Here is a 24,125-nt window from a genome sequence, read left to right as displayed (position 1 = left end):
TGGCTCTGAGGTTTTATTCCCTGTTTGTGTGAACTCCGGATTCCCTTGGTGAGGGCTACCGTTTCCTCCCTTCTGTATCTGCTTGCTGAAGTATGAATCATTGTCCAGCAGCTGAACTTCACCCACTGAAAAAGCAATTGGGTAAATTGTGTAGCCTTTTTCTTTTATGTTTTTTTTTTTTTTTAAAAGAATGTACACAATGTACATCATAGAACACCTTAATGTGTCATGTTTGTTGAATCCTATTACTACGGGTAAGTGTACATATTTTTCTCCTCTAGAGGTGTCTGTTAGTTGATTATTTCTGAATAGTTTTGTTGGAATATCACATAATAATTAGTCATTTTGGAATTTACTACAAAAAGGTTGAAAACTGGAAGTAACTGATAGGCAGGTCTTGAAAGTGCTGAATTCTGGTTTTAAGGCTTGCAAATGCTATGTGGGGATGTAGCTGTGAGATGCAAGATTTTCATTTATGCTGATATAGAGAGTAGAATAGAGTAGAATGTGTGTTTTCCTCCCTGACCCCACACGTTAATATCTTATCTTGTCAGGAAGTTCCAGAAGTAAAAATTGAGAAATTACAATTCTTAATGTTACACTAAGTACAAGTGAGAGGGTCTGTGTCTATATGCAGGTCTGTTTTGTGTTTTAAATAACCTTAAAATTCAGTTTCACTTCCTTCTCAGAAAGGGTTGCTAGCAGTACAATGAACTGATGTTTCACAAAATCTAAACTTGCTTTATTCTTGACAAGTTTTGGTTTCCTGAGCTAAAAGTCGTGTTCCCTTTAAATGCCAGAGACTGATCTAGGACACTTACTTTTACCTCTGATTCCCAAACAAAAGCCTAAAAGAATATTTTTTTTTAATCAAAACTCACTATCCTTTCTTTATTTTATACATACCAGTTTCAGTGTTTTATCTTGATTTTTTTTTTCCAATGCTGTATGCTAGAAAATATTGGCTTACACAGACCAATTTGTTTTCAAATCCGAGAGATCTTGTTCACTGTTATGTTGCTGTTTAAGTCAGTTAAGACATCTAGGTGCTGGTATGACTCTGGTAATGAATGAGGAGTGAAATGGGATTGAAGGGAGATAAAGTCTAGGAAAGGGCTGATAGTATTATCAGGTAGTAGCCTCTAGTTAAATACAGTCTAGCCTGCACTTGAATGATGCAGCCTTGTCTGAGTAATGAGTGTAATCTTGAGTCCAGCAGCTGGATTAATAGCTGTACTTGAGGTTCTTGATAGAGTGTTGCTGTAATGTAAACTGTTGCTAGGAATCAGCCTCACTTACTGATGTTCTGTAGTTGATCTGAAATCTAAGCAGAGAAGCAGTCACTGCAGTTCAGTGTCTCACTCCTAAGGTCTTCCAGGGTTTTGCAGTTGAGACTAGAAAGTGTGTAGAAACAGTGAGTGAAGTGCTTGCAAATACTGTTGGTTTTACCAGTTAAATCCATGTTTTGCATCAGTGCTTCAATGTCTGCTTTTTAAAGAGTTTTTTTTAAGATAATCATGTAATTTTGAACAATTAAAAATTTTCAAATAGCTTTGGAAAGACTGAATTCTTTGTGCAGTTAGAAGAATTACTAATGTGAGAGTACTGCCTATTGTTTTGAAGACTTAACAGAGAAGCATCTTAAAGGTGTGACTATATCAACTGAAATCAAATATTAGTATTAAAAATAAGAGGATATTTTATCTAGCTTCTAGCCTCCACAGAATTGAAACCATAGCTATAGTCTAAAGATTAATTTGGCAGTACTGGCCTAAATGTATTCCTTCTGTTCCTGCTGATGTGCATATTCTTCAGTAAAATACAGTGGGTTTGGTGCTTGTTCTTTAGTTTATATGCCTAACTCTTGTAATGATACTTTAATTTGTGATATAATGGTAATGTTAAATTTTAGGATGAGCTCTCTGATGTTAGCCAAGCAGGCTCAAAATCTACTACGCCAGCATCCACAGCTGCTTCAGATGTACCTGTACTGCCTGCTGAAACTCCTCAAAAGGAAGATGTTGAAGGGCTTGCAAAGGACACAGATATGCCAAATGAGAAGCTGGACGTAAGCAAGAATATTGAAGTACAGGTAGCTCAAGAGACAAGAAATGTGTCTACTGGTGAGCTGCTTTAACTTTTTAGTAATGCTTAGATATGACCTCATACCTAATGTTATGAAATTCCTTTAATGGTTGTGCCACAAACGAGAAATGCTTTTGACTAATTTTTAGGAATACAGCATAATGGTAAGAGATACAGGCCTGTTGTTTATAAGTGGTTTTAGTCCTTATTTTTCTAGAATCAGATGAATTACAACATGTCATTGTAAACAGACGTGGGACTCGTCTAGACAGAGTCACAAGATGAGATAGACCATCTACTTGGAGAAGTAGAAGCAGTGGGCAACAACTACTGTTGGATCACTTAAATTCAGGAGAGACTTGCTTATAAATTCGGGTGTCTGCACTTGACTATCAAAATCCATAAGTCTTCTCATTGAATTGCCTTGATAAATCTTTGAACAGAAGTCTACCAAGTTGATTGATTAGTAACAGCTACATGTAGGAAATGTCATATATCACAGTGATTTTGTTTATGGAGATGAACTGCTTGCTTTTCCCTAGGTGGAAATGAAAATGAAGAAAAATCTGAAGTTCAGGCAATCATTGAGTCAACTCCAGAGTTGGATATGGATAAAGATCTCAGTGGATATAAGGGTTCCAGGTAAGTTGTGTGTTGTGATTTGACTAGGAGGACCAATTTAGAAGGTACCAGACTTCAGTTTTGAGCTCACAACTTGTTTAGAAACTTTACCAGACTGAGGTCATGCAGTATATAAATCTCCTACTTTTGTGACCTTAATTCCCCAAATTCCTCAGCAGGTTTTAAGTGCAACAGCAGTTACTGATGAATTTTCAGGGTACTTCATCTTACAGCAGACTTAAAGCTTAAATAATATTTCCACACTTCAAGCAAAAGATCTGTACCAAGAGTCCTTTTCTCCCTAGATCTGAGTTTCAAGGTACTAGCATTTTCCAAGCTAGACTTTTGTGTTTTTACTTAAATCTTCAAAATCTAGATTTATGAGTGACTTTGCAAGTGTTACATCATTTATTTATCAGAGTCTGATGGTGGAATCCCAGTCTTGGCAGAATGCTTTTGCCTGAGCCTGCTTCCTTGGAGGCTTTTGTTTGTGGAGGATAACATTTCTTTCAAAAGCTCTAAAGCCCCATGAAAAAAAAAGTCGTTTAGTAGCAGGGGGAGTGCCTGCCCTGAACAATTCAGGGTCTAGCCATAAGTCCTTCAAGTATGTTATGTGTCTGTGTGTTTCTTTCTTATGATGAGATTGAAAAAGTTACCTTGTGTAATGAATGTTAGTGGTACAAGATCTTTGTGTGACAGGAGCCCCTTTTCTGGCCAGAGGAATGTTTTGATCTCTGACCATTTGGTTCTCTTGTGTTCTTGTTATATTAAATGGCTTACAGTTTGGCTGACCCTGTCTGTTCTTTAGGGCTGACTAAGTCCTGACAGAGCTGAATTTTTATATGTCAAAACTTGATATGCTTTAATTTATTAAATTCATGGCCAGCTCAGTATCATTAGCTACCTCAAGTCTGGGATCTTGATGCCACGGTAGTATTTGAAAATAGAATCTAGGACTGTAAGCCAACTGAAAGCTGCTAAAAATTTTACTGGTTTTTGGGGGGTAACAAACTACTGGTAAAAACATGGAGAACACTTTCTTCAATGTGGGAATGTTTTCTTTCTGCTTTTTTTGTCTTGTTTTAATTCTTTGAATAGCACTCCTACCAAAGGCATAGAGAACAAAGCATTTGACCGTAATACAGAGTCACTCTTTGAAGAGCTGTCATCTGCTGGATCTGGCCTAATTGGAGATGTGGATGAAGGTGCAGATTTACTGGGTAAGAAAGGTTATTTAAAGAGGAATTTTGCTCGTTAGTGGAGTGCTTAATTATCCTTGCTGGATTTACTGTTAGGATTCATTTGCATTAAAAGCTTTTGAGTATCATCCTAAGGTGGTTATTGGAATGCAAAAACCAGGAGAAAGTGTTTGTTTTTTCTTTCAATATAACGGTATCAGCCTTAATCTTTTGGGGCACTCTTTACACTATTCTCTATTTCAGTTTTCCCTGTATGTTCTCTGACAGAAGGATTTTTATCTTGAGGAAAGATTTTTATCTTGAGCTAGTTTTAGGCAGTTTAATTCAGATGGTGCCCAATCTGTAATGGCCTGGCTTTATCACCTCTCTGTGGAATTTAAGATGTAAGTGAGAATTGCAGCAGAATGCAATGCTGGTAATTTGAGAATCAAACCATTAATTGAAAGGGGAGGGGGAACCCACATTTCTCCCTAAGCAGCTTGCTGCTGCTTGTGTGCTGACTGAACAAAATGTAGGTTTTGGGAATATGAGTTGATCAGGAGCAAAAAGGTCATTAAAAGAAGTATCTTTTTAAACAAGTGTCTTGTCCACAAATAGCTTGTTACAATACATATCCAGTGTTCAGGCCTCATTTTGAAATAATGAAAGCTGGTACTATGGAATGCATAAAATGCAGATGCAACTCCTGTGTGTTTTAGGAATGTGTTGTATATAGAAAATCATCAGTCTGTTTCCTTCTTTCATCTGACCTGGCAGAAATACAGGCTGTTAATGGTATTATTTAGAACTGTTGTGCAATCTGGATTTCTTGTTGTTCAGTGTTCCATCAGAAGCTCATTTTATATCAAGTAGATGACATTTTTACAAAAAAGTATTACTCACTGGGAGTAATGGGCCTATCTCCAGTCTGAGAGATGGCTTTTCTCTGTTGTCACTCTCTGCTGCTTTGAGTCCTGAGCAGTGAGGAGTGCCACATCCTTGCTGGAACATACTTCATCCAAAACTCAGGCACTCAGTTTTCACAGGGACCGCTAACGACACATTCTGCATGCAAAAATATAGATACTGGAGAAGAAATATTAACATATAGCAGCTTCCATCCCTTAGTGAATGGATAAATTGTTTAAAGAAATCAAATTACTGTCAGGACTTCCTGATAATAAATGCTTTGTTTTCCATGGGCAAAAAGAATATATATTTTTAATATAACATGAAAAGTTTCTCACTGACTTCATTACCATTTACCATAAAACTACGTCTAGAAACACTGGTGTATACAAAATGAACACGGTGTTATAACTGCGTTTGTTATGCAGAATGTGTTGGTCTAAAAGTTTTACTATATATTTGTCATTTCACTTTGAGCACAACCATAGTCCAGATTACTCTGTGTTATTTAAAAGTCACATCTACATCCAGGATAGTCAGTGTGTTTCAAGCATTTGGATCTGTTCTAAGTGAGCATTAAACTTTAGTTTGAAGTTCTGTAAAAGTAGTTAATTGGGATTCTCTAATCTGTTTTCTCTTGGGCTGCATACCCAGGGGAATATTCTGGTGTGTATGCTTCTTTTTTAAAAAAAATTCTTTGAAATCTGTTGCTTCTACAGTTAGGCATTCTTGGCTGCTGTTCTCATAAAATACATTCTCTGCATTTTTTCCCTGCTTGGTAACTTTTTTTTGTCTTTGCACTCTGGCTTTCTAGTTTTTGTTCTTGCATTATAAAGGATCCTGAAACCTGTTGGAAGTATGATCCTAGGTACTTTTATCTGTGAATACTGAAAATATTTAAAAATCAATAGCCCCTTGAATAAAACCCCATGATGGCTGTAGCATAGGGGATTTCCCCAGATATTAATAAAGTAACAATAGCTGATCTAAGTTCCTTCACTATTAAATGTCATTTATTTTGATCCAAAACCCAGAAAGAGAAATTCCAAAAGAGGGAACTTTGACTTACATGTCTATTTTTAGATACCTTTTTTTATTGTTCAAATATCTCTCAAGTCTTCTGTTACCAAAGTTGCTTAGAAGACTGTGTTCACAGTATTTTAAAAGGCCTCCTTCATCAAGATACCTTTTAAATTTGTTGTGCTAATCTTTAATTAGCATAAGTTCTGCTATTATCAGTGTGGTAATTATTTTGCTGTGCAAGATGTAAAATAATTATTTTCTGCCTGAAAGTTTATCTCTTTAAAATCCTGCAAATTATGTTATTTTAGGCATGCCAGCAGTAGGGTGAGAAATTAATTTCCAGAAATTTAAATAATAATAATAATAATAATAATAATGTAGCAGTTTCATGAAGACTTAAGTTCACTTTTTTCCAGACTAGCTATAGTAATTTGAAACTTTTACTGAATGGCTTAGCATTTCTTCCAAGTACTGGCTTCTAAATTATTTCACAGAAAATTGAGATAGACTCTTAAGTCACTGATCTTTATAAGAGGTCTAACCAATAAAAATGGTTGTGACAAACATTACTTTTTTATAACATCTGTCTTACGTATAAATCCTGCTTCTAATCGCATCACATTCCACTTCAAATTTTTGGTGGTGGCTTTGTTTTAATACACTCTTACTTCGTAAGTCTAAATCTTTTATTGCTCTTCGCTCATACTACACCTTACATGAAATGTTTCTTGTTCTTGTTTTTGCTCTACATGGAATGCATGGGCTTTAAAGACCATAATTTCTTTGGTAAGGTATCATCTGCTCTGGGGAAATCTGCAGGGCTTTCACTACCTGAGTTTTATAATTCAGCATGTCTTATGTCTATAACTGATACACTTTTGTATCTAACATGGTATAAAAGACAGTTGAGCATTTTATACGTAACTTTGTGGACTAATACTTCTCCAGGAAGGCTATATTTGGTTTTGACTTAGTAGAACTGTAATCTCTTCAAAATATCCAGAGTAGGTGGAGGTAGCACTAGCCACTAGTCTATGGTTAGCCAGGGTTGCCTTTAGGCTTTAATTGAAGTCAGGACTGGGAAGAAGGTGGAGGGGAGAGCTAATTGTAGAAGGTAGGTCAGTCTTGAAACTTCAGATAGCTCACAGTTTTTCTGACAAGTTTGTCGTATTTAAAATTCTAAAAGCTGGTTTCAGACAATGGCAAAACATAGATTTTATAAAAACCATCAATTTTATCTGCTGATTTAATATGTGTGTTTCCTTTGGAAAGGAATGGGTCGTGAGGTTGAAAACCTTATTTTGGAAAACACTCAGCTGTTGGAGACAAAGTAAGTGAAAATGTGTATGTAAAAAACACTGACCTTCTCTATTTTGTTATATTCTCTATATCTTCATACACAGAAAGCTGAAATTATACAAACAGTATTTCAGTTAGAAGCTTTCAGTTCTAAGAGTAGTGGTGGTATAAGTATTTTGAATTTGTATATATATTTGGCTAAATATATAGCATAGTTGGTATTCTAGAAATTAAGGAGCTAAGAAGCAAAAGCTGCTTCTATCCTTGTAAGGCTACAAGAAATGGAGGGCTGTGTTCTAATGAGATCAGCTCCCTGCTGTTAGAGCACAGCTGTAACTGCATTGGAGCACTGTTGAGGAGTTCAACCTCTAAGCAAACTGGAGTTACCAGTACTTTTTTCTAATACAGAGGTGTGAATGTGTTTGAGGATTTGAGATTTGGGGGAAGAGGGTTTGACCTGTTTTAGAAAGTTGTTACAGCAACTCTGCATAAGAAATTTGTAGGTCTTCAAATTCAAGAATGAAATCGGGCTGAAGCTAAACTATGAGACCATAGTCATCCTTGTAACGTTGTATTTTAAATGTTTGTGTAGAAATGCACTGAACGTAGTGAAGAATGATTTGATAGCAAAGGTGGATGAATTGACCTGTGAGAAGGATGTACTACAAGGTGAATTGGAGGCTGTAAAACAAGCAAAACAAAAGCTTGAAGAGAAGAATAAGGAACTGGAGGAAGAGCTGAAAAAGTAAGTTTAATTCCATAGTTGTGAAAAAGAAGGAAAAAACGCCACTGTGGTATCTAATGTGGCTGTTTTTTATTTTGTATCTAGAGCTCGTGCAGAAGCAGAGGAAGCAAGACAAAAAGCTAAAGAGGATGATGACGTAGGTGTATATGTATTTTTGTATGTATAATTCACAATGGCACATAAGTTCGTGTGTGTTTAGTGAGTGCTACTAAACTTCACTGCTTAATAAGTAGTGGTAAACTTCCTCTGTATAGAAATGATCAGAGATCTAAAGAGCACAAGTAACTTTAAACTGACCATGTCTACTTTTCTTTTTCCTCTCTGCCCATTATTGTGTGTCACGTTGTTTTTGAAGAACTGTTTTTTATTCGGATTATACTGTGTATGAAGGATAGGAGGAGAGGAAGGTAACATTGAGTTAGTTTTACAAAGCCTCAGATGATTTGGAATCTGGAGTTGTGCCGTAAACTGACTCTTACCGGAAGGCAGAGGCTGACTCTGCAAGGCCCTACTGTGCTCCTTTGTTCGTCCTATGTTTGCTTTTTTGTCTGTTCAGAGTGATGTCCCCACCGCTCAGCGGAAGCGTTTTACTCGTGTTGAAATGGCCCGTGTTCTGATGGAAAGAAATCAGTATAAAGAGAGGTTGATGGAGCTTCAGGAAGCTGTCCGATGGACTGAGATGATAAGGTAAAAGGCTCTTAAAATCTCTGATAGAGCTCCTTAGATTTTTACAAGCTTGATTTTTAGCTGCAGCGTGATCTGGTCAATAGGTCAGGGTATGAAGCTTTAACTGTCCTTCTGCTTGTCTTGCTACATGCCCACGAGTAACTTTGTTTTTAAATTCTGGACACAAGTTATCAAAATGGGTTCTCAGTGAGACCTCAGTAGAGATGTGTTACTTTATATGATGCAAAATAAACATCCCTTGAAACAATGTGTGTGTTCTGGACCAGTTACAAAACTTGGTGATTGTAAATAACATTCATTTGGTGGGCAGGAAAAATTCCTGTGGGTATGTGCACACATACCTTAAAGCAGTGGGCCCAGTTGCCAGCTGAGATGTCAAAGCAAGAATAACACACTGTCTTCAGATTGCATGCAGGGCATGTGTAAGGACTTGAGCTGTTCAGGGGAAAGCAGTTTTAAAACTGCAAGGTTTGTTACATATAAGCAGTAAAGATGGAGATCTGGTCTAATTTGCATCCTGAATATTGAGTTGTCTGGAAGATATGACTTTAAAAACAAGTCTTCTGCCTCGGACCTTAGCCCTGCTCGTTGTCACATCCCCCGAGCCGTGGCATGTCCAGAGGAAACAGCATCATTTGGTGCCGCCTGCTGGTCAGGTATAACAGTGGCGTTTAATTTTTTCTGTTGTCCTCAATCCCTGTGAGCCATTGCAACCCTGAGCCTGTGAGAGGAGTACAGTACTGCCAGGCAGACATGGCTTGCTTTCCTATAGCTATTGTCTCCTATAGCAATCCTCTCCTATCTCTGTTAATGCATTTATGGCTTCAAGAAAAATCACTTCATCATTTATTTACTGATGTGTTGAAGAACAACATGTTTTAAAATAAAAACAAATGGTTAAAATATTAAAAAAATAGGAGGCAGAAGAGTTTAAAATAGTTTGCTGCTTTGTTCTAGCTGTTTTCATTGCAAAGTGTTATACAGATTTGTCTCTTCTGTCTGAAAAGCACTCACCAGTTGTGTTTGTGATGCAAATAAATGTGGATGATGTTTATTATGTAACTTCAGCTCATCTAGTGAGAATGTCAATACTGTGCTCTGATCAGAAAAGAAGTGGCAATGCAAAGAAACAGGCTTTGATACTTTCGATATGTTATCCTGTTTTTTTTAAATGAGTTACACACTGTTCCGTTCGTTTTCTTAATTAATGCTTACTCAGTAAACTTGGAACTCATTTCTTGTAGAGCATCAAGAGAAAATCCAGCCATGCAAGAAAAGAAGAGATCAAGCATTTGGCAGTTGTAAGTATTGAAACACAACTCACTGGCACAAATAAATTAAAAGACCCTAACCAATTAGCTGGCACATTTTTGTATGTTAGCTAATTATCTTTTGGCAGATGAAGATGTCTTAACTGTTCTCCTCTTGTTACCTAGCATGCCAGCTCGGTAAGACTGTTCTTGAAGACAAAATGTATCGTAAGCTGCATCACGTAGTGAATGGCTGTGCACTTTGTGAAGTTAAATGCCAAAGTGCTGTAATTTTTTTCTAGCTGAATATGCACTAGGACTTTTGTTCTGAACATTTTTCTGGATTCTTTTTTATGATGAAAAATAGAAACCCAAATAGCTCGTGTGGATTGCTTTTATTTCAGCTTCCTTTTCCTGTATGAAGTACGGCTTACTGATTGTTAAATTTTTCCTTTCTAACTTTAAGCTCTTTAAATCTAAAACAGTGTTATTCACAAGAAGATATTTGTCAGATAATCCTTTTGAAATTGTGGCTTGCTGATAACTATATCTTCTAGCCTAAAAAGTGGTGGGGGTTTTAAAGTGCTCTGTGCATGAACTAATATGCCTCAAAGCTGTCTTCCAAGTGTGGTGTTCACATTGTAATTTTTTGGTTCTCTGTAGATGTTCATTCAAGATAAAGATCCCATTAAATTTGAGAAACGGGATAATCCTTTGAGAATTTTTCTTACATGAGTTTCTGTGCTTTGGGAGTGTTGCTGAGTGTGGTGGCTGCTATTGGGCTCCAGTTTTAGTCTAACTAGCTTGAGCAGACTAGCATATGCAGTGTTTTGCCTGCATATTCAAATTTGGATGTATCTTACAGATCTTAACTCTCATCTTTTTTTTTTTTTCTTCTAGTTTTAGCAGGCTCTTCAGTTCATCTAGCAACACAGCAAAGAAACCAGAACCTCCTGTCAATGTTAAATATAATGCTCCAACCTCGCATATTACTCCATCCGTCAAGAAAAGAAGCAGCACCTTATCTCAATTACCAAGTGACAAATCTAAAGCCTTTGAATTCCTCAGTGAAGAGTAAGACATTTTGGTTTTATAATACTAGATATGCTCTATCAAGTATTTACTCTTTTAATCCTCTGGGATAAATAGCATGCTGCTAAGTGAAGTATAATGTTCTCCTGAAGTGAATGTTGATACATAAAGAAAATCAACACAATGCAGACTGAAATTCACAGCAGTGGATGAGTACTCTGGGTACCTGGCAGTAGTATTGTATTTGGTAAATATCCCTGCCTTTCATAAAATTTAGGCACAGGAGGCAGCACTTGGTACGTTTTTATTTGCAAGTCTTGTAGCTAAGCAGTAACTGTACAGATACTTTCACTTTTAAGTTCACTGGAAAAATAGAACCCCATGAGTCAGGCTAACAAGTATCTGTAATTACATATTTTATTCTCTTGTGCTCCTTTCTGGCAATATATCCTTTTTGTTTACAACTTTTAAAGCTTCTGTCAGAGGTACGTAGAACCCAACTTAATTTTTCATGGCACCGACAACAGACTTCTTGATTTTACCTGTTTTTCTCAGGTCCCTTAGAAATAGCCAACAGGAAACCTGTTGTGATATGTGAAAAACTAGTGATCTTCACAGAGATCTTGTCTATTGAGTTTAATAGCAATTCCCATTACACAAAGAATTCTAAAGAGCCTAAATAACAGGTTCTTTAATGATGACTCTTCCCTAGAACTGAAGCCAGTTTAGCCTCACGCAGAGAGCAGAAGAGGGAGCAGTATCGCCAAGTGAAAGCACACGTTCAGAAAGAGGATGGTAGAGTGCAAGCATTTGGCTGGAGTCTACCTCAGAAGTACAAACAGGTATTACGCATGTTTTCAAATGTAGTGGTAACAACTTCATGTTTTGTGGAAATTGAACACAGTATAATTTCCCAGCTTGTGTTTGAGTGATTCCAGCTTTTTCTTTAACTTTATCAGTTAAGAGTCTTTCTAAGGAAAAATACCAAACTCTTAGTCATGTTTAACAAAGTCTGATCAGCTGATTTCAAAGACTGTAAACCTCTCTTACAGGAGAAAGCTTTTCTGTTGGTTTTTATTTTTGCCTAGGTGGCAAATGGTGGCCAGGGTGAGAATAAGATGAAGAACTTACCTGTACCTGTTTACCTGAGACCTTTAGATGAGAAGGATACCTCTATGAAGGTAGGATATTTACAGTGATGATAGAAACATGGACAATGTATGGCTCAAATATTTCTATTTTAGACTCAAATATTTTCTTTTTGAAATAAAGTTGTTTCTTTTTAAAGCATAGGTGAATCAGAATTTAGACTTCAGCAGAAATGTACATGACTTATTTTAATGAATTCTTTAAAATGTACTGCAGATACATAATAATTCTGATATTACTTAGCATATTTAACAACAGGTGTGTCTTTTTTTTTTAGTTTAACATTTAAGTGAAGTATTTATTTTTCTTTCAAGCTGTGGTGTGCTGTAGGGGTGAACCTATCAGGAGGGAAAACACGAGATGGTGGGTCTGTGGTTGGTGCTAGTGTATTCTACAACGATGTCACTGGTGTGGACGCAGATGGCAACAAGCAGCAAACAGGATCTCAAAGTAGCTTAGATAGACTAGACCAAGAGCTTAAGGTAAGGTCACTGTAAGGCATGTTGAGTAGTTCATAAAGTTAAACATTTTTACCGTATATCTGTAGATTAATAAATTGTTTGTACTCAGGTTTATTGGTAACGAATAGATTTTATTTTTTTTCCTTGGGTAGTTATCAACCCACGATATTTGGGTTATTGAATCTAACTACAAAAACATTGTGGTTCTTGCCTGTATGCCAGCTTGTTGACAAATCTGAGGAGCAAATCAATTTTACATCAAGATGATGCACTGCTTATACCAGTGCTGCCTGCTTTAAAAAACATTTGTGACAGAATTGTTCATGTTCTGACTGCCATTTAGAAAAAGTTTTAGGTGTCTGTGCCATTGTTTAAACACATGTTTGTCCTCATGTTTTCATGAAGGAGGAATGAATGGAATTCATATTAGGGCATTAAAAAAAAGGCTTATTTTTAAAGTGCTTTGGGACATCAAATCAATCTGTGGCAATACTGATTATGGCAGCTGGCATGTAAATAGTGTTCTTATGTAGCTTTATACTTGTCTAACTGTGTATAGTATATAACTATATATATTAACTGTTCAGCATAATTATTTTCTATCATTTTCTACACAAGTATGGAATACAAGGCAGTTTTACATTCCAAATATGTAGAGAACAAGTAACTAAATCTAATTTTATAATGGCATTAAAGATATTTAGCTTACTACATTTACATATATTTCTGTCACTGACAGTGTGAGAAGATACAAGATAAAAGGTAACAGTTCTATTCTTGTTCCCCTTCCTGTTGTTGACTTCTGCCTTTATTCTCCTTCAGGACCAGCAGAAGGAGCTGAAACATCAGGAAGAATTATCCAGTCTAGTTTGGATCTGTACTAGCACACATTCTGCTACGAAAGTTATCATTATTGATGCTAATCAACCAGGAAATATTCTGGACAGTTTCATTGTTTGCAATTCTCATGTGCTTTGTATCGCTAGTGTACCAGGTAAGGACTTGCAATGTTTTTGCTCCTGCTTTTTAACTGTATTTTATTCAGATCCTCAAAAGCAATGAAAAAACAAAGATTTGTTAATTAGTGTGATAAAATGTTACTGTTATACAGCCAAAAAGTGCTGTAGGGAAAACTACTGGTTTTCTACTCTACTGTTCCACTCTTCAGTTGGCTCCTGCCCTCAGTTAACTCAAAGGTAGAGACATGTCAGAAATCAAGACTAAGTTTTTTGTCTGCTGTATTATAAATTGTTCAATAGTGCCAATGTTTTTTGAAACTATAAACATCACAGAATAAAAATGTTGGCTTTTTAGACATCTTCAGCTTCTTGAAGATAAGTAGCAAGTCTTGGAGCTTCCTGTAGGGGGAATCCTTGTTACTTTGAGACTGTATGGAGATAGTGTACTGAGGTGTAATATGAGGGTATTATGATTCTGGAGCAAAACTAATTGTGCTTTTGGGTTTCTTGGCTTACACTTCCAGAGGTCTGCAGTACTAGTTCCAGCGAAGCAGTTTTGTTTAATAAGCTCAGAAGAAACCTCTTTCCAGTGAAGTTTGAGGTTTTGCTCCATTGAAACTGTAACTTGTAAAATCAAAACATCAGAAAATATAGTAAAATATGAAAAAATTTCAAGAAGCCAAGAAAAATATTTTAAGTCTTAAAACTATTTGAGGTTATGCAAGAGAAAACCAGCTTTTCTTCCAGAACAAAGGACCTATTGCCATTAAATTCTTCATAAAGATGTAGATTGGTATCCCTGCGTATATGCACTGTTACAAATTTTAATGGAAAATTTATTTGAAATAGAAATAAGCTAGTTGGAAAAACCTGCAGATTGAAATATGACATATGACATGCAGATGTGCAGCATGTGTTGATACTTCTGCTTTTTGAGCTCTGTGACAGCATCTTTAATGTCTGCTGATCGTGTTAAAATAAGCATGTTGAATCTCAGTTAGCAAGATGCTTTGGCTTACATATCAAGAATACTTTCAGTTTGAAGCTTAGTTACCAGATGGAAAAGTGACTCACCTTGATCCACACAAGAAACATGTGAGTTTAATTGCTTTCAGGGGCAAGGGAAACAGACTATCCTGCAGGAGAAGAAGGGTCTCAAGAAGCAGACCCCAGTCAAGTGGACAAGTCCTCTCTGTGTGGAAGCATGACTAGCAACAGCTCTGCAGAAACAGACAGCTTGCTAGGAGGAATAACAGTGGTTGGCTGCACTGCGGAGGGTATCACAGGGGCACCCGTAGCTCATGATGCAAACGGTGGCTCACCCATGACAGATAAACAGTCAGGTAGGAAAATCATACAAGTATGCCAGGGATAGCCAAACACCATGAGGTATAGCTGAGAAATGAATGTGTTCAATGCAATAGCTTGTCTGTGGGAAGTGGACCGTCAGTCTGACATATTAACACTGTATAATTGTAGCTGAAAACTTTGTGGAGATGATATTAAATGGGTATAGACAATTGCTTCTTTCAAATATTTTTGAGAACACTATCTTGTGCATGATCTGAAGAGAGCTTTTAAGTTATTCAGTACTTGAAATGTAGATCTTGACAGTGAATGGAGAGAATGTGGATATATGCCTCAAATCTTGTAAAGTCTTACTAAAGGTTTAAGTGAAGCTGCTTGCTTTATAGGCATACTTAATATTTTCTGTCATCTGCCCTTCAGAGCTGTTTGATATGATTAATGGATATGTGGTGGTTGGACTTGTTCACTGCTACTCTGGTTCATCATTTAAAGGGCAATCAGTGCCATCAGTCACTGACTTGATACTTGAAATGCATTTGACACTTGTTGATACAGTGCAACCTACTAAAATTTGGGTGTTTCTGATTTTGGTTTTAGATTAAATATAAAATCTGGATTGTGAGTGATTATTATAGTTGTTCACTTAAGTATCAACCTCTGGCTGTTTTAAGTAATTAAGAATTCTCTTGTGGTTAAGTTTTTTTAAAAATTTTTTGTTTCATAGATATTGCAACTGAAAGTAATTCAGTAGATGAGAACATTCCAACAGCAGAGGAGGCAACAGAAGCTACAGAAGTCAATGCAGGGACAGGAGAAGACACTGCTGATATTGCACAAACTGGAGTCTACACAGAGCACGTCTTTACAGATCCTCTGGGAGTGCAGAATACAACAGAGGCATCTCCAGTGTACCAGCCTAGGTACAGAGTCTCAATCCTCATACCTCTTAAAATGTATTTAAAAAGAAAATATAATGTGTGGGAACACAATATGGGGAAGAAACAACTAATTTTTTTCCTGTTAAGTGTGTTGAGGTTTATATAAGTAGTCTTAGTACAAGACACTCTGTGCTTTGCTTGCATTAAAGGGTCACCTGTGTACAAAGTCTTTTGTCCGTGCACTGCTATCACTTGAGTACAGACACCTCCTGAATGGAGTAGTGAGTGTCTATCAGTTTGTCACGAAGTCTTCTCCCAGACTTAATGTGAATGGTGCTGATCTAGGGAGGCCTGTTTAAATTCCCTGTTTTGATGTCAAAATAAGTAAGAATGACATTCCTTTCTTCCAGTCAACTGGTTGTTCAAATGTATGTTTCTTTTCTCAGAATAGTCAATCTGTGAGTGGTTACAGGAGTGGAGAAGAAGCTTGAAAGTAATCAGTATTTTATATCTTCAGGAATCTTCATTCTCCACACACAAGTGCAAAAGTATCATACAGGTTTTTAAAAAGTGTTTCTTTTAACACGTGCCCCTAATGTTGTGACTCTTTTCTGCCATTCCCCAGAGAGATCAGCAGTACTTCCAGGCTTGAATGGAACCTAAATTTCCTTCTATAAGTAAATGTCCACTTGCAGAAATTGTTATTGTGGTTTTCATATGTATCGTTGTACTTTCATGCACTATTACTGTTTTTTTAATACCTTATATACTTCAAAAGCCAGGGTAGAAACTAGGAGCAATGGTAAATGTCTAGGCTGTAATATGTGCACTTTATTCAATGTATTTTAACTGTTTTTTTCTTTAGTACTGAGTCAGAGTTATATAAAGATGTTGCAGTTTTGCCAAATGAGCAAGATCTAGTGAGAGAAGAAGCACAGAAAATGAGTAGCCTTTTACCGACAATGTGGCTTGGAGCACAGAATGGATGGTAAGAAAATTATGATCTTGTTAAATTTATTTGGAAAAATTATTTTAAATTTGTTTCTTGTGCCTACAGGCCTGGCAACTGTCTCAAGCCAAGACTAAGTGCAAGAAGACCTCAAGAGAGCCTGAACTTTGTATGCTTTCTACATTTAGGTGTTAGAAAACTCAAAGTATTGTAGGTGATTAGCAAGCTCTTTTAGGTGGATAATGCTTTTATCTGCGGATTTGGTTGGGTTCTTTTGTAGAGAAAGAAGTTGTTATGGTCTAATTCCATACCTTTCAATAGTTTATGCTAGCAAAATATATTGCCTTTTTTACTGCAGATGTATCAGCAAAGGAGTTGGTAGTGTTAGTCCTCTGAAAAACCATTCTGCTGCTTATGTAGTTCTTACAGTCTATATGTAGTTTTCAGTGGAAGATAAAACCTTTTTTTCCCTTTGATTATGGATTTCAGTTATAGGGGTTTTGCTTGGGTTTTTTCCTGTCTGGTAGACCTTTCCCAGTGCTTTTAATCCCTCCTGATTTGTCTTTGCAGCCTGTATGTTCATTCGTCAGTGGCCCAGTGGAGGAAATGTGTTCATGCCATTAAACTTAAAGATTCTATTCTCAGTATTGTGTAAGTCCTGAAAGAATATCATGTAAATCATAATGAACTTTTGTTAAAATACTTGCAAAGTAGTTTTATATTTCCTCCTCAGATATTGGGAATATCAGTTGCCATAAATGCATGCATATTCTTTGAGGGGCAGTGGAAAACATTTGGGGAGTAAGGAAAATAAAAAGAATCTTGTATGCGCAGGAAATACTGTAGCTCAAATGATGAGCTGGAGCTGTATACTTGGTATTCTTGGGAGCTGTATGCACGAAACAGTTATAGCTTGTTATCCTTGATGTTTTCTTCAGGCATTGTCGCTAGATATATTTTAAGCTTTCTGAACTGGATTTTGATGCCTTGTTACTGTCCCTTCTCTTGAGCTACGTTGTAGAAATCAAAACAGTAGGGCTACTGTGAATATCAAAAGTATGCTGAGATATAAAATGTTTATACCTTATTTTAAACTTGCAGTTTGAGAAAGACAGTCTAATTGTGTGTGTTCTTCTGCTTCCTTTTTTTTTTTTTCCCCCCTCAGACATGTAAAAGGAATAGTATTAGTTGCACTAGCTGATGGAACACTAGCAATATTTCACCGAGGAGTTGGTAAGCGTTCTATTAAATCTTGAAACCAATGAAGTTGCAACAGTATTTAGGAAAGAAATAAATAGTGCTTTGAAAATGTATTCCCCAGTGGCTTTTTTTACAGGTTGTCTGGAGAAATCTTTCTAGGATTTCAGCTGCAGTTTGAAGTACCCTTTTTGCACTGTCATAGTGTGTTACTGGAATTTTTTCTTACTCTGAGGAGGAGGATGGGCTGTATCTGAGCTAAATAGCAAAAAACCAGTTGATAAAGTCCGCATTGGTCATAATCTCTTCTGCTTTTTCAGCATGCTCAATAGCCATGTCTTCTGTTTTATTAGTGTTAATAATTGTATGTGACCAAGTCCTTCAGTGAGAGTTTTGTAAACATCCCTTCAGATTTTCTGCCCAAACCACTTCTGGACAAGCTCCATTCTTCAGCCTCCAGAATAAAGAACTGGAGAGGAAGGTCTTACTATGAGTAACTGGAACTTCTCTGTTGGCTTGTTTCCATGGACTCCCTGTTGATTATTTATTTTCCTAGTGGAATTTACACGCTTGTGCTCAGAATGTAGAAGAATTGCATGACAGTAATGCAAATATTGGGAAAGATGCATCGGAGATGAAGTTATGTTTTTAGTGTTTTGGTGTTTTTTTTAAATTCAAACTCGACTGGCTTACAATCCTTAAGGATCTCAAATATCAGTGATCTGTGGCTTAGCTCAGTCTATGGAAGAATTTTACTTGGTGTTGAATGACCACATTTAGTATGCTTTTAGTAGATTTCAGGTGCCTTTCTTAAGAACTTGCAGCATACTTTAAAAAAAAAATAAAATCTTGATGTACTGGGCAACATTTCTGTTAGTCAAGCAGCAAGTGCCGAGCACTGTGTGGGTAGTTGCTTGTAATGCATGCTGATGCCTATCCAAGTAAAGCATTTAGCACTAGGTAACTTGCTGTCTTTAAAAATGCTTTTATGTGTTTAGAACGTGAGTCACTGTACAATCTTATTAAATTATAAACAAAGCTTTTGGGGTGTTAGTAGTTTATGTAAGTAGTTGCTGGGGTTTTTAACGAGGAACTTAACCATAAGTTTGTATTGACATATCTAGATTATTACAGTGCTTTTAAAAAAATTAGACTCTTAAGATATTTGCCTGTACTTTGACATTATTTTTAAACTCAAGGAACTTTTTTCTTTTCCTTCTGTTTTTAAAGATGGTCAATGGGATTTGACAAACTATCACCTCTTAGACCTGGGCCGGCCACATCATTCGATAAGATGCATGACAGTGGTACATGACAAAGTCTGGTGTGGCTACAGGAACAAAATCTATGTTGTTCAACCAAAGGCCATGAAAATAGAGGCAAGTTAAAATGGTGTTTAAAATAATTATATGTTATATTTTAATGCCATCTCGTGCTACAGCTCAAACTCCAAAGTAACTCCAGAGAATAGTTATTTATTCATCAGTACAGAAACAAGCAACCAACCAGACTTGTCTTGGGAAATACTACTACCTTTTCTTAAGATGTTTTCATTGTTTTGGAGGATTTTAAGCCATAATGAGACAGTTCTCATTTATTGAAACCAATTTTTTGGGGGTGTTAGTTATCCACTTTTAGCTTGTGCAGAGCTTGTAAGGCTAGCTCCCAGCTTTTTCTCTATGTGCATGCCTCAGTATGTTCTCCACCCACCTGTAACCTTCTCTGTAATCTGTCTTTGCATACTTTAGAGGTTTGTAAGTGTTAATCTTGAGTGTACTCTCCCTCCAGTTGCAGAATAGTTTGTTTATATAAGGTGTGTGAACTGGTGTTTCTACAGTGTTGTATGTGTACATGGTACACGTACATGCCAGGGGCATCACAAGTACAGCAAGTGGCTGAGGTTTCTGAAAGCCATTAGCAGTATTAATACTTCAGCTTCTGCTAATTGGTCTGAGACATGGGCCAGACCTTTTGAGGGTGACTGCTCAGCTTTTCTGTAACTATCAAGCAATTAAAAATAATCTGGATTTGTGAAGAAGACTATACTTCATTTCAGTTTTCCCATATTTATATATATATATGAAGGAATACATGAAATGAAGGAATTCACACAGCTGTGAGGTTAATTATTTTGCTGGTGGCTGGTGTCTATTTTGCATGAGTGGGTTTGTGTGCAAGAGCAAGGCTTGACAGAACTAGGAACAAAACCACTTTGGGGGTATCTGTATCTTGTGCTGTGGCAGGAGGACCTCATACCAAAAAGGCTCCAGGTTAAATGGAGAGGGAAGCCAGAGCAGACTGGGATATGGTATGTAAATAAAGACACATTAGGAAACTCTGGCTTTGAAATCATGCTTCAGGGAAGGGAATTGGCATTTTTACTATTACTTTATCAGCATCATATGGTAACTGTAACTAAGCTAAACGAGGTATCTTCAAGTCATCTTGCAAATTGAAGGGTCATAGATGACTTAAGAAAATTGCCAGTATAAGAGTAAGAGAAATCCTTACTTTCCTTTGTTTCAACGCCTAATTTAAAGTCCAATCTTTCACAGAAGTCATTTGATGCACACCCAAGAAGAGAAAGCCAAGTGAGACAGCTGGCCTGGGTGGGTGATGGGGTATGGGTGTCTATTCGTTTGGACTCCACCCTGCGTCTCTATCACGCGCACACGTATCAGCATCTACAAGATGTGGACATTGAACCTTATGTAAGCAAAATGCTAGGTAAGTTGATAAAAAGAACTTGTGTATTCTTACACCTTTTGCTGTCTGGAGCTTTCTTTTCCTCTTTTGGATCAGGCAATTCTCACTACAAACTAGGGGGAAAGGTGGGTGGAAGGCTCTCAAATCCTGTTGATGAAAACATGAATCTGGAAGTAGTTAGTCCATAAAGCACGATGAGGATGGTAGGTCTTCTGATGCAGTCTGTTGATCCTACCTGATGTCTGAGGTGTCCCTAAAAACTCAGAGCCAATGAGGAATGCAGTGCTTGGGTTGTGCAGGCATCAATTAAGACACTAAAATCTCTCTTACTGTACTGATGATTTTTTTAAAATCTTAAGAGTGGGAAGAATCCATTATTTGCCTGGAAAAATTGCCTCTTTTTCAAGAAGACACAAATGCAAAATAGCAGTTTTTTATTGCTGTTGAAGCTAATAAGCTTTCTGATTTTTTTTTTTATTAATGTTTATGTAAGAGCAGTTTGACCACCTACGTAACACAACAAATACTGGTAATTGGACCGTGGAAAATCCTTCACAAGTAACTACTGTGTCATTGTGCTTAGCTGGTCAGCCTTCTTCTGCTTCCCCATTGTGAAAATAGATGAGAACTTAATTTTAATCGATGAGAAACTATTCTCTTACATCTGTAAATTCACTTTTTTGTTTGAAAAGCTGCTCTGGTCCTGTAAGCCCCAAAGGATTTTACTGTGCAGCATTACATAGCCTTTATACCTTTCATGCTTTCTCACAGTTAATGTTAGTCTCTTTCTGTATAGGTCCACAACTTAATTAACAGTGTTTTAGCCTTTTAGGTTACCTTACAGCTTAAATGTGCTCCTCTACCTTGTTTCTGTTTGAAGTGGGAGGGAATTACTTGTCTGCGTGGTTTGGGAGTTGAAGTTAAGATTCTCTGTTATGGAACTAAAATTATTCTTGCTCATAATTTTTGATGAAAAGCATCTTTTGTTTTTAGGTACTGGTAAACTGGGATTCTCATTTGTGAGAATCACAGCTCTTATGGTGTCTTGTAATCGTTTATGGGTAGGAACAGGAAATGGTGTCATCATCTCCATTCCATTAACAGAAAGTAAGTAAAATATAAATGAATAGCACTGTGCAATATGCTGTAGCCACAAAAAAAAAAATATTAAACGCCGTTCAGATGCTTGCTAATGGATAGAAAGCTTTGCTGCCAGGTCTGAATCTTTCAGGTTTGTAACAGATTGGGCCTGTGTGATGTACATGGCTACATTTACTCTGAGCAAAAAAGCCCATCTCTAAAATCTCCTGTACTTCAGCTTGAGCAGAGTTGTTGTTGCTTGAATGAAAGAGGCACTTTAAAGCCTTAGAGGTGTTATGAGCATTAGCAGCATTTATAGAAGTTTATTGCTTGTAAGAGATGGCTTTAGTTTTTAAATTAATGTTATTTTTGATTGCCGTATGATCACCAAAGTAGATTTTCGTTTGATTTGAGCAAGTTGGTATTATTGTTGGTACAATTTGATTTGCTTTAGTTCTTGAGAATTCATCACAAAGCTGGTATAAAGGACTGGAACAGCAGTACTTGACTGCTTTAAAGGATGTGTTCAAAGTTATAGGAGTTGTAAGCACATTCCTCAAATAGGGCACTAACTTCTAGGTAAAATTCCAATAATGTAAATCCAGGTATCTGCTTAATAACAGAACCCAAAGCCTTGTCGTAGGCTGAGACTACTTGAGGGTGGGAGAGGAAGCATTCAGACACGAGTGGTTGAATCTCGGGAGAAGGAAATAGTCCAGTTCAAGGGTAAACCAAATCTTAAATAGATAAAACTCAAGAAGAATCTATGTGTAAGTTGATTGCATTTAAAACTAAAAAAACATCAGTACCTGACACTAACATTAAAACACATGGACAAAAGTTTCAGGAAATAAAATGCAGAACTTTGATAATTCTAGTTATACCGTTGTTATATAGAAAGTAGTACAGTCTGACAGGTGAAATGTTAGGGTAATTTAATAGTAAAGTCTCTTCATGTTGTATCTGCTTTGTTGAACAGCACATACATGCATCGTTTCTCATACTGTTCCATTACATTGTCCATCCATTCAGTAAATGTCTTTTTTTGCATTGCATGAGTGTATTAAGGAAGGACCGGCTTCCTATCATGAATTTTGAAATAGTTTAAATCATGCTTACAAAAATTATAGCTCTTAATTTGCATCAAGCTTAATTTAATGTTTCCAGAGGAGTTTGTTTTAAAACAGAAGTGAATGTGAAAAAAACCCTATTAAAGCTATTCAGTTTAATTTCAGTTTTGTTAATTGTTCATGAATCAGAACAACTGTTTGTTAGAAGCCTAATATTGGGTTTGAGAACCCTTGTTACAAATATTCATGGTTTTCAAAAACAGTTGCATCCTTGCATAAGCAGTTGTGTATCTCAGTTCCCTGGGTCTCAGTAGCAGGGCATCTTCCAGATCTTCAGATGATATTTCGAAAGGGCACTTGAAAACATGAGTTGTTATATATTATTTTGGAAGCCTCCTGCCAAGGAAAGAGAGAAAGGGGAAACGTCGCTAATCAATAATGAACTTTATAGCGATAAAGCACGTGGAAGTGGCAGTGCTTTTGTTGTCCATTTTGTACTGAAACTTTTATAACAAGATGCTGTTCTTTATGACTTTTATTGAATCTTCTGTAATGAGATATTTACTGTTTTTAGGAGCTAAAATTTTAAGCTCTACCTTATCAAAAACCAAAATATGAGTGGTGGGTTCTCATTAATCCTTCTCCTCTACTGTCATACCTATCCATTTCCCCTTTCCTCCTTTCTCACTTTAGCTGTAATCCTCCACCAGGGACGTTTACTGGGGCTGAGGGGTAAGTGCAGATCCTGAACAAAAATCTATTTTCAGGCTTCTAATAGCCACTTCGAGGCTGTTTTCCACTCCTTATAGATTTACCCTCTGTATGTTCCTAAATGTTTTTCCACTTGCAGTTACTGCATTGCAGCAGTTTTATGTTTGCTAAATGGCCACCAATCTGCTCAGCAGTTTAGTATATCATCCTGTGTTGCAGCTGAACTTTCATACAGACTTTGTTTTTCTTCCAGCCAGTGTGATACCATATCTTATAACTTTGTCATTAATCCACATCATTTACTGTCTTGTTACAAATCACTGTTTCTTTCACTACTTTGATAGTCTTTGGAATGGAGATGGCTTGTATGTCTAGCATGAGTACTTCACTGTTTTAATGGATTTTAAAACTTCCCAGTAAAAACTAGATGTAGAATTATAATAGGGTAGCTCCTTCATGCCCACAGGTGGCTATTTTTAGAGAATTTTTGCTGGCAAGGGGATACCCTATGATTAGTTGGAATGAAACTGTCTTTAATTATATGTTTAAGTACATTGAATTTGCTCATACTGAAACACATTAGAGGTACTTATTTTCTATGAAAGATACAGTCCTTTCACAAATTATTTTTTTCCAAAAGTAGGATATTAAAATATGGTGTTTATGCTAGACTAATAAGAATCCTGCTCCATTTTCTGATGTACTTAAAATAACGAAGCATGCGATCTTTTTTCTTTCCAGCTCTGTCTTGAATTGGCATTGCTGCCCTCCTGTTTCATTTTTATCTAAGTTGGCTTTAGCTTTTAGATGGTACCATAAGGTTTCTTA

General features: G+C 36.7%; 1 protein-coding gene across 10 annotated transcripts in view; it reads left to right on the top strand.

Annotated features, from left to right (window-relative positions):
- The window catches only part of SPAG9 (sperm associated antigen 9), a 57,980-nt gene that overhangs the window by 27,231 nt on the left and 6,624 nt on the right, over positions 1–24,125 (top strand). For 3 of the 10 annotated variants that reach the window (XM_026860849.1, XM_026860851.1, XM_026860842.1), the window contains 24 exons: positions 1,913–2,123; positions 2,628–2,727; positions 3,805–3,926; positions 5,448–5,459; positions 6,588–6,602; positions 7,089–7,146; positions 7,708–7,860; positions 7,945–7,996; positions 8,417–8,547; positions 9,792–9,848; positions 10,698–10,871; positions 11,542–11,671; positions 11,918–12,010; positions 12,293–12,460; positions 13,262–13,433; positions 14,514–14,741; positions 15,431–15,626; positions 16,450–16,572; positions 17,104–17,184; positions 17,699–17,766; positions 18,961–19,109; positions 20,286–20,457; positions 21,430–21,543; positions 23,280–23,318. In XM_026860849.1, the coding sequence (XP_026716650.1) occupies positions 1,913–2,123; positions 2,628–2,727; positions 3,805–3,926; positions 5,448–5,459; positions 6,588–6,602; positions 7,089–7,146; positions 7,708–7,860; positions 7,945–7,996; positions 8,417–8,547; positions 9,792–9,848; positions 10,698–10,871; positions 11,542–11,671; positions 11,918–12,010; positions 12,293–12,460; positions 13,262–13,433; positions 14,514–14,741; positions 15,431–15,626; positions 16,450–16,572; positions 17,104–17,184; positions 17,699–17,766; positions 18,961–19,109; positions 20,286–20,457; positions 21,430–21,543; positions 23,280–23,318 (2,818 nt within the window). The remainder of the gene's footprint in view (positions 1–1,912; positions 2,124–2,627; positions 2,728–3,804; positions 3,927–5,447; positions 5,460–6,587; positions 6,603–7,088; positions 7,147–7,707; positions 7,861–7,944; positions 7,997–8,416; positions 8,548–9,791; positions 9,849–10,697; positions 10,872–11,541; positions 11,672–11,917; positions 12,011–12,292; positions 12,461–13,261; positions 13,434–14,513; positions 14,742–15,430; positions 15,627–16,449; positions 16,573–17,103; positions 17,185–17,698; positions 17,767–18,960; positions 19,110–20,285; positions 20,458–21,429; positions 21,544–23,279; positions 23,319–24,125) is intronic. The other 7 variants (XM_026860843.1, XM_026860844.1, XM_026860846.1 and 4 more) reach the window with 7 other exon arrangements.

The sequence above is a fragment of the Athene cunicularia genome (genome assembly GCF_003259725.1).
Source record: "Athene cunicularia isolate RWA chromosome 18 unlocalized genomic scaffold, athCun1 chr18_part1, whole genome shotgun sequence".
Lineage (NCBI taxonomy): Eukaryota > Metazoa > Chordata > Aves > Strigiformes > Strigidae > Athene > Athene cunicularia.
The sequence above is the reverse complement of the archived record's forward strand: the minus strand, read 5'-3'. Positions and strand labels throughout refer to the sequence as shown.